This window comes from Arachis ipaensis, chromosome B08 (genome assembly GCF_000816755.2).
Source record: "Arachis ipaensis cultivar K30076 chromosome B08, Araip1.1, whole genome shotgun sequence".
NCBI lineage: Eukaryota > Viridiplantae > Streptophyta > Magnoliopsida > Fabales > Fabaceae > Arachis > Arachis ipaensis.
The window spans coordinates 128,214,544-128,223,131 of record NC_029792.2 but is presented as its reverse complement, the minus strand read 5'-3'; the positions used below and the strand labels follow the sequence as shown (position 1 = coordinate 128,223,131).

At 31.9% G+C, this 8,588-nt stretch overlaps 3 protein-coding genes across 6 annotated transcripts in view; 2 read left to right on the top strand and 1 right to left on the bottom strand.

Moving 5' to 3' along the window:
• On the top strand, window positions 1,009-4,457 carry LOC107613664 (probable beta-1,4-xylosyltransferase IRX10L). The gene is made up of 4 exons (XM_016315763.2): window positions 1,009-1,683; window positions 2,585-2,973; window positions 3,143-3,384; window positions 3,634-4,457. The coding sequence occupies exons 1-4, from the start codon at window positions 1,578-1,580 to the stop codon at window positions 4,145-4,147; spliced, it is 1,251 nt and encodes a 416-aa protein (XP_016171249.1). The 5' UTR covers window positions 1,009-1,577; the 3' UTR covers window positions 4,148-4,457.
• Window positions 6,476-7,672, top strand: LOC107611950. The gene is made up of 4 exons (XM_016313811.2): window positions 6,476-6,882; window positions 6,959-7,017; window positions 7,119-7,236; window positions 7,329-7,672. Exons 1-4 carry the CDS (start codon window positions 6,626-6,628, stop codon window positions 7,411-7,413), a joined length of 519 nt encoding a protein of 172 aa, XP_016169297.1. The 5' UTR covers window positions 6,476-6,625; the 3' UTR covers window positions 7,414-7,672.
• LOC107613860 (chromophore lyase CRL, chloroplastic) overlaps window positions 6,755-8,588 on the bottom strand; it is a 5,743-nt gene continuing 3,909 nt past the window's right edge. For 3 of the 4 annotated variants that reach the window (XM_021110169.1, XM_016316034.2, XM_016316033.2), the window contains one exon: window positions 8,005-8,414. In XM_021110169.1, coding sequence (XP_020965828.1) covers window positions 8,274-8,414 — 141 coding nt within the window. In that variant the 3' untranslated portion in view covers window positions 8,005-8,273. Of the gene's footprint in view, window positions 6,898-8,004; window positions 8,415-8,588 lie in introns of those variants that run through there. The other variant, XM_021110168.1, reaches the window with a different exon arrangement.

Here is an 8,588-nt window from a genome sequence, read left to right as displayed (position 1 = left end):
ATAGGAAATAATTTAATTTTTTTTATTGTCAAACGATGTCCTTTAAAAATACCTCTGTTATCTTCTCATAAAAAAAAAGAAAAATAATTAACTAATAATATTTATTTATTTAATTATCAACCCAATTTACATTTCGTTTTTAAAATATATAATAAAAGGTTATATATTAAAATTTTTGTAAAGTTTTTTATTTTAATAAATACATTAAAAACTAAATTTTATATTTTTTCTATGAAAATATTTTTAATTAGTAATTTTAATATATTCTCTTAGAGTACTTTAATTTTTTTTAACGATGAATAAAATAACACAAATTCAGGTTGAAAGAAACATTTGAGTATTTGACACAAGGAAGAAGGTACTGTATTATTAAATTAGGGCAATTCACTTATTTAAATTGTTTCACCTTTAATATTACGTAAATATATTGTTTCCAAATCCAATACGTAAATACATTCACATAAACCGTTATAACCAGCTGCGATTTATGTGCAAAATGGTTAATACATAAACCGCTATAAGTAACCGCAGTTTATGTGTGTGCATGTGTAATAGTAAACCACGGCTCGTTGTAGCTGTTTCTGCACACCTATAAATCGCTACTGGCGATTTATATAGATATGTGAATCAATGCATTTGCGTATTAGATTTAGAAACAATGTATTTACGTAATATTAAAGGTGAAACAATTTAAATAAGTAAATTGCCCATTAAATTAAATTGCCTTAATTTAATTAAGAAAAAAACTATAAGTCATTAAAATTTATTATATTTATCTATCATTTAACTATTAATTCAATTTTTTTAGTTTAATTCTTTTAGTTAGTAATTCAATAATATATTTTATTTTATATTTTTAAATATTAATAATTAATTAATAATAAAAAAATAAATTTTGATAATTTTTTAATATTTTTTTAATTAATTGTTTGATGAATTTAGGAACGTGACGTAGTTTTCTTTTTCTGTTCCTTATATGGTATTATGAGATGGACACATGATCAAACCCAAGATAATAAAAAAACCAAACCAAACCAGAAATTTTGCAAAACTAGCCACCCTTCTTCCTCCCTCCTTCTTCTTCAATCCTCACCAATATTTTTTCTTAAAAAAGAAAGAACGAGCCCATCTTTTTCCAATTTGTTTTCTCTTTCTGAAGTTGGTGTGTGAAAAACATTGCTAATTGCCACCTATTTCTTCAAAGCAAATCCACCATAGCTCCCATTTCCTTTTTGGTCCCTCATATGTGTCTCTCTCTGTGCTGCTGGGGAAGAACCCATATCACTGTCTTCCAGATGTTTGAGGAAATGCCTATATGAAACCTCAATGCTAAGAAATCTCTCACAACTACTTTCCTTTGTGACATCTTAACCATTATTCATCACCATCATTGCTACCTTCTTCTGTTGACCACAATTTGGACTTTAAATTCTTGTTCCCCTTATAATCTCTCTCTTTCTCAAGTGTTGTTCCTTGGTGCAGTTGCTGCAGCTAGCTATTTTTTGTGATACCCTTGGTGCACCCTAGTGAGCTTTACTTGGATCAAGGTGTTTCTGGTGTCTGGGGTGTGAATAAAAATGGATTTTTGGAAGTGGGTTTTCTTTGGTTTTCTTTGTGCTGCTCTTGTTTCGAGAATTGGTGCTGTGGAGCTCGGTCGAAACCAACCTACTGAGAGAATTTCAGGTGGGATTTCTTCAAAGTTTGAAAATTTTGTTTTTTCTGTCTTCTGTTTTGTCTATGTTCTGTTGATTTAGTAGTCAGTTTGGTTCACTTATGATGATTTGGGGTTTTGATTATGATAAATCTATTTACGGTTTTGCTACCATATTGGTTAGACTATTTCATAAGTTGTGTTTATGTGTATTCTGAGTGTGGATTTGATTAAGATCTATTTGGTTTGAGGTTGCTAGGAAATATCTGTTACATAGTTTGTTACTTGTATTTTTAATTGAGATATGTTAGTTTTCAGTTTAGTATTTCAAACAGAAAACTTTGGTTATTGAACATTTGGTGTAGCAATTTATTCTAGAAGTCCCAATGTCAAAGTCTCAATCAAACCTGCTACTTAGATACTACATACTAACACTTTTCTGGTTCAATTGATGGTGATAGCCTGAACCCTTTGTAGCGGAACTCATTTTAGGAATTCACCAAGCCATTGATTGAAACATCGAGTATTTGAAAAAGAAACATTTTGAGAGTCTTATGTTTGAACATAGGCTCATGTTATTGTCAATCATTACTTTGGTGAAGTTCTGTGAACTGGTTAACAGGATAGGAGGAGTAGCATTTGCGTTAGTTTTGTATTGATTTTGTTGTTGTGGCTTATCCATTTCAACACCTCATCATTTCTAGCAAACTTACCAAAGGAAACTTTGAAGAAGGGTAGCTGCAACTCCAGCAAACACTTTAAAAAATAATAAATTTGAAATGATATCCTTATCATAATTATAGGTTTGATTTGATTTCAATTGGCCATATGGAAATTTTTTCGGTATCTGAAGAACATATAAAAACAAAAGCATTCTATATTTCACTTAGATGAAATGGGTTACTAAGCATTCTATGGTTGAACCAACTGTAGGTAGTGCTGGTGATGTGTTGGAAGATAATCCGGTTGGAAGGTTGAAGGTTTTTGTTTACGAACTTCCAAGCAAATATAACAAGAAAATTCTGCAAAAGGACCCAAGATGCCTTAATCATATGTTTGCTGCCGAAATCTTTATGCACCGGTTTCTCTTATCGAGTCCTGTGCGAACCCTTAATCCTGAAGAAGCTGATTGGTTTTACACCCCCGTATACACCACCTGTGACTTGACGCCAAATGGACTCCCTTTACCTTTTAAGTCACCGCGAATGATGCGAAGTGCCATACAGCTTATTTCTTCAAACTGGCCTTACTGGAACCGGACAGAAGGGGCAGATCATTTCTTTCTGACCCCTCATGACTTCGGAGCATGCTTCCATTATCAAGTAAGGAGCATAGCTTATTGCTTCAAAGTTTTCTATTATACCACTGTTTATTCTACTTGATATTTGAATTTATAATGTGGTTTCTTGAGAGATGCATTGGATTCCACTATAGATGTACATGGATCTGGTGAGTCATGAAATGCACTTTTATTGTGTTATTTTGTTACAGGAAGAGAAAGCAATTGAAAGAGGAATTCTTACATTGCTAAAGCGAGCTACCTTGGTGCAAACATTTGGTCAGAGGAATCATGTATGCCTGAAAGACGGCTCAATCACAATTCCACCATATGCTCCGCCACAGAAAATATATGCCCACCTAATTCCTGAAAACACTCCCAGGTCCATTTTTGTTTACTTCCGAGGACTGTTTTATGATGTCGGAAATGACCCTGAAGGTGGTTACTATGCAAGGTATGTCATAATTCTTATATCGAGTTCAAAAAGGCAAGGAGCAATGGCTCTCATTCTTCTAAGGTTTTATTTAGTGGTTATTGGAACTGATTAGGCATATTAAAATGAACTCCATTCGTGATCATTTTTCCACTGAAAACTGAGTAAATGTATGAAACTTGGTGCCATTTATTGATGATGTTATAGCAAAATAGAATAATAGTAAAATTTCTTGACAACTTAAAGTGACTGTACTTTGCTGTTTTACAGAGGTGCAAGGGCAGCAGTGTGGGAGAACTTCAAGGACAATCCACTGTTTGACATTTCCACTGATCATCCAACCACATACTATGAGGACATGCAAAGAGCTGTGTTTTGTTTGTGCCCGCTCGGCTGGGCCCCGTGGAGCCCACGGTTGGTCGAAGCCGTGGTTTTCGGCTGCATTCCCATCATTATTGCTGATGACATCGTTCTGCCATTCGCGGATGCTATTCCATGGGAAGAGATAGGTGTTTTTGTTGATGAGGAAGATGTCCCTAAATTGGACACTATACTAACATCAATCCCACCTGAAGTTATCTTAAGAAAGCAGAGATTGCTTGCAAACCCTACCATGAAGCAAGCTATGCTGTTTCCACAACCAGCTCAACCGGGAGATGCATTCCATCAAGTACTCAATGGCCTTGCGCGTAAGCTGCCACATGACCGGAGTATATACCTGAAACCGGGGGAGAAGTTCTTGAATTGGACTGCCGGCCCGGTCGGTGATCTCAAACCCTGGTAATGGTTGTAACAGTTTTCTTAAAGCATCTAGAATTCTTTACATATCTTGGTCAATACACCCAAAGTGTTCATAGGGATTTGTAGTTGAGTTGTTGATTTTTGTTGAGATTGTAAATTTTGATTTTTTCTCAAGACAATTCATTAGATAAATACAAATACAATTCATTTACAAGCTTTATTGCTCTCATGCCCCTACTCTTTATAATGTGTTGTTGTCTACAGAATACAGTAGCATCGTTTGATCCGTGTAGCCTGTTTCGATTGCTGAGATAATTTTCTCAATTATCATTATTATTGTTGTATTTATGCTACGGCATGTTGCCTTATGTCAACAACTTAGTTTCAATTATGGAAGGAAGAACAATAATAATGATGATGGCAAAGTTTTTTCTTTAAGTATGTTTTTTCTGATGACAGTACATAACTTTAGAATAATGATTAATGGATGATTCTTGTTGGACTAATGGTTTGTAATTTGTTTATAAATCATAAGTATCATGTGAGTATTATGATAATGAGGATGATGATGATTTGGTAATACATGATTAGTTTTTTACATTCTTCCTAATCACTAATTTGTGATTTCATAAAAGATATTGATTCTTATGAAAGAAAGGTTGAAGATTAGAGAATTGTTATATGGTTGGTTAAGGTAGTGGTTGCTAGGGTGGTCCTATTGATATGGTTGGCATTAACAATGGAGTTTCATATTTTCAACACGGTTGGTTATTTTTGGCGTTTGTCCTTGTATTCTATCATGTGGTTTTAAGAATTTTGTCATTGCTTGGTTTCCAAATTAATGACGTGTCCTTTGACCAATTAAGAAAAGGAAAAGAAAATATTTGAACTTGGACCCAATTTCATATTTCATTCATTCATTGTTGATTTTTATTCCAAAAGAAAAAGGAAAAGAAAAAAGATCATAGAAAAAGATTACATAAGAAAACCCAAGCATAGCAACCCAAAATAAGCATTATTACGGAGCACAGACACTTCGCTAAGTTGCAGTGTTCGTAGGTCTGTTGTATCCAATCGTATTTTAATAAAAACTAAAAAAAATTCAAACACATTTGGATACACCTAAATATAATTACGTGTTAATGTGTCTAGTCTTATTCTTAACATGTATTCTTAAAATGAATTTAAAAATAATATATATTATTATTTATTAAAATAAAAAATTATTATTGTAATTTATCTAAAAATATTTTATATTTTATATATATATCGTGTCCCATGTCTTATAAAATTTTAAATTTCATATGTTTAAATGTCTCATGTCATATCGTGTTCCGTATCGTATTTATCTTATGTCCGTGTTAATATCCGTACATCATAAAAGTATTATGTTTAAGTGTCAAAGCATTCCACACTAATACTTAACAAGAAGATAGTCAAGTAAATTAAAGCAGCTATTTTAAAGTGTAAGATATTTAATTTAATGCGTATTCTAATAACATTTACAATGAATTAGTTTTATTTGTAATATTTAAAAATGATATTAAAAATAAAAAACAATTATAAATATTCTTAAAAAATATATTAAATATGCACTAAAGACATATAAGCATTTCTTTAAATTCACACTATATAACAATAAATGGAATAAATTTAAATAATTTTGCTACACATTTTCATAGCAGATATTATTTTGACATTAATATTATTAACAATCAATACAAATACACAAGTTTTTTTGGTATTTTGTAAAGATAATCTAAATATATAATTAATTAGTAATAATTATAATTTTACTCGGATTTGAAAGGTGTTTTCTACATTGATAGTGTTTTTAGACATAATTTATCACACAAATTGAGTATATCAAACATTTTTTTTGTAATGTGAATCCAAATATAAAGTGTTTGAAAATACAACCACTCTACATGAACATAAAAATATCAACCATCAACAAATCATTTATGCAGGAACACAGAATGACTTCATATTTATATTTATAGTCAAATTTTATAAATAGTATAATCAAAATTAATTTATATTTATAAGTAATTAAATTAAATTTACATTTACAATAAAAATGTGAATAAAAGTGCAAAAAATAAGTAGTGCCGATTAGTGAGTGAGTTTTTGTATTCATAAAAATTTTAACGAGGAATGATAGGGGCAGTAACTTGTGTGACTTGTAGCCATCAAATAGACATCAATGATGATTTTAATGGTGTGAGATTTCATCCAATGACTTACTTTTCTTTTCTGGTTACATGCTTGCCAGAATTTGAAAAAATTGCTGGCCCTAAACTTTTTCCAATTTTAATTATTACATTATAAAAATATTTGATTATTGTATTGTTAAAACATGATTATTCTGTCAAGCCTGTGTGGGGAGTATGTATGCCACGTTTTCCATGTAGGATTCATACACAAACCAAACCAAACCAATTCACTCATTTGCTTTATCTTCTGTTCTTAAACTCATTGACACAAATTAAGGAACAGAAAAAGCAAAAGAAGAAGAACAATGGCCCTGCATCTGCAGCCACATACAACCACTCTTTGCACTACAAAGTCAAAGTCAAAGTATCATCATGGCAACAATGGTAGCCTTGTTAGAAATGAAACAAAACTCTTCAACCCTTTTGCCTTGAACTCATCATCATTCTCTGGTTCACTCACCCTCTTGCTTAATCCTAAACAAATGCACAATCTTACTTCGACCACTCCGAGGATCTCCATGCGTGTCGCTTCCAAGCAAACCTATATCTGTCGTGATTGCGGGTGCGAATCTTCCTTCTGCTTCAAAATAACTGTCAATGATTAATGTATCTTATGTTTGTGATTGATATTGATGCAGCTATATTTATAATGAGAGAACCCCATTTGAGAAATTGCCTGATAAATATTTCTGCCCTGGTAATTATTCCATTCTCTCTTCAATTTCAATACTATTATGAAGACAAGAAAGTAGGGTGTTTGAGCTAAATAGGTGCCAAAAATGGTGTTTTACTATGCAGTTTGTGGTGCTCCAAAAAGAAGGTTTAGACCATATGCACCAGCTGTCACAAAAAATGCAAATGACACTGATGTTAGAAAGGCAAGGAAAGATGAGATCAAAAGAGAAGAAGCATTTGAGTGAGTAATTCATTCACTCATCCATCTTTATATCTTGCTTCTTGTTCATGAATCATTCACTCACATAACATTATGTGACAAACTTTGTGCAGGAAAGCAGTTCCTATTGCAGTTGCTGTGGGAATTGTAGTGCTTGCTGCTGGATTCTACTTCTATCTCAATAGCAGCATTGTTTAGGATATCAGACAAGTGCTTCTAATTTATTCATCTTCTTTTTGTTTTTTCTGTTCACCTTTCACTAATTCCATTTTGTTCATTCTGTTCAGTTTGATTTTGATATATCTAGAACTCAGTATGTTAGGTTCTTTTTGCTTTCTAAGACTGAGCAAAGAGCTTCCATAGATATTGTATTATTACCTTGGGACACAAGATTTCTTCTGATATCATATTGTATGCCAGTGATAAGAAACATTGAAACAATTGATATTTTCTACAACTCAAGATTTTGTATTTTTTTTTTTTACTTGATTTAAATTAGCTTCAATAAATTCAATGGTAAAGAGATATTAGGCTTATAGATAAAAAGAAGAAAGAAACACAACAAAGACTTGCTAAAAATGATAACTTTAACCAATACTCTTAACAAAAACCCTTTATTCTAATACCTCAACTCTGGTAATTTCAAATGCAATGTTGATGTCATGGTTTGAGAATGGATCTTCTATGATTTTTTAAATGGTCTTATCATGTATGATGTCTCACTATTCATGTAATAGAAAATAAGTGGTGAAAAACACATGTAAAGATCATGTGAAAAATCAACATTAGAAGATCCATTCTCCTCATCACTTTGTCAATAGAGAACTTATTGGTTTCATCATAACTAACCTCTCTTATCTTCTCATAAATATGCTATGAATATCCATCAAACTTTACCTAAGAAAAAGAAGAAAAACGCCTGCTCTCTATAGGCTATGGCTATTAAATTAAGACTGAATGACTGATACCAAAAATATTAACAGGAAGATAGTAATGATAAAAGAAAAGGACACTAATATTGACACAGGTGTAGTGGCAGAATTACACATTGTGAATTTTCAATCTTGCAAAACAAATGAACCCTCTATTCTTCTATCCATGGAAGGTGGAGGAGGGAAATTTAATGGAGAAAACATATCACTAAAGCTTGAGGTTGGTGCGGGCTTAAACTCATAAGGGCCTTCCTTTGGTCCCCAAACCTGCAATCACATAAGAAACAATACATTTTTAGGGTTTTCTCCATCTTCTGGGCACATCTGATCTTTTATAAGAGAGAGTAAATTAACAACTTTTTTTCTTTTATATAGTTTTAAAAAAAAAAAAAAAAAAGCTAAAATCTTATTTTTGCTAAAAATTATTCTACATAGTTTTCC

What these genes read in the sequence shown, in the direction of transcription:
- LOC107613664 (XM_016315763.2), top strand. Translation starts at nt 1,578, where the DNA reads ATGGATTTTTGGAAGTGGGTTTTCTTTGGTTTTCTTTGTGCTGCTCTT. An exon ending in ACCTACTGAGAGAATTTCAG is followed by an intron (nt 1,684 to 2,584) that starts GTGGGATTTCTT and finishes AACCAACTGTAG; the next exon opens with GTAGTGCTGGTGATGTGTTG. An exon ending in GAAGGTGGTTACTATGCAAG is followed by an intron (nt 3,385 to 3,633) that starts GTATGTCATAAT and finishes GCTGTTTTACAG; the next exon opens with AGGTGCAAGGGCAGCAGTGT.
- LOC107611950 (XM_016313811.2), top strand. Translation starts at nt 6,626, where the DNA reads ATGGCCCTGCATCTGCAGCCACATACAACCACTCTTTGCACTACAAAG. An exon ending in TATATCTGTCGTGATTGCGG is followed by an intron (nt 6,883 to 6,958) that starts GTGCGAATCTTC and finishes ATATTGATGCAG; the next exon opens with CTATATTTATAATGAGAGAA. An exon ending in TGATAAATATTTCTGCCCTG is followed by an intron (nt 7,018 to 7,118) that starts GTAATTATTCCA and finishes TTTACTATGCAG; the next exon opens with TTTGTGGTGCTCCAAAAAGA.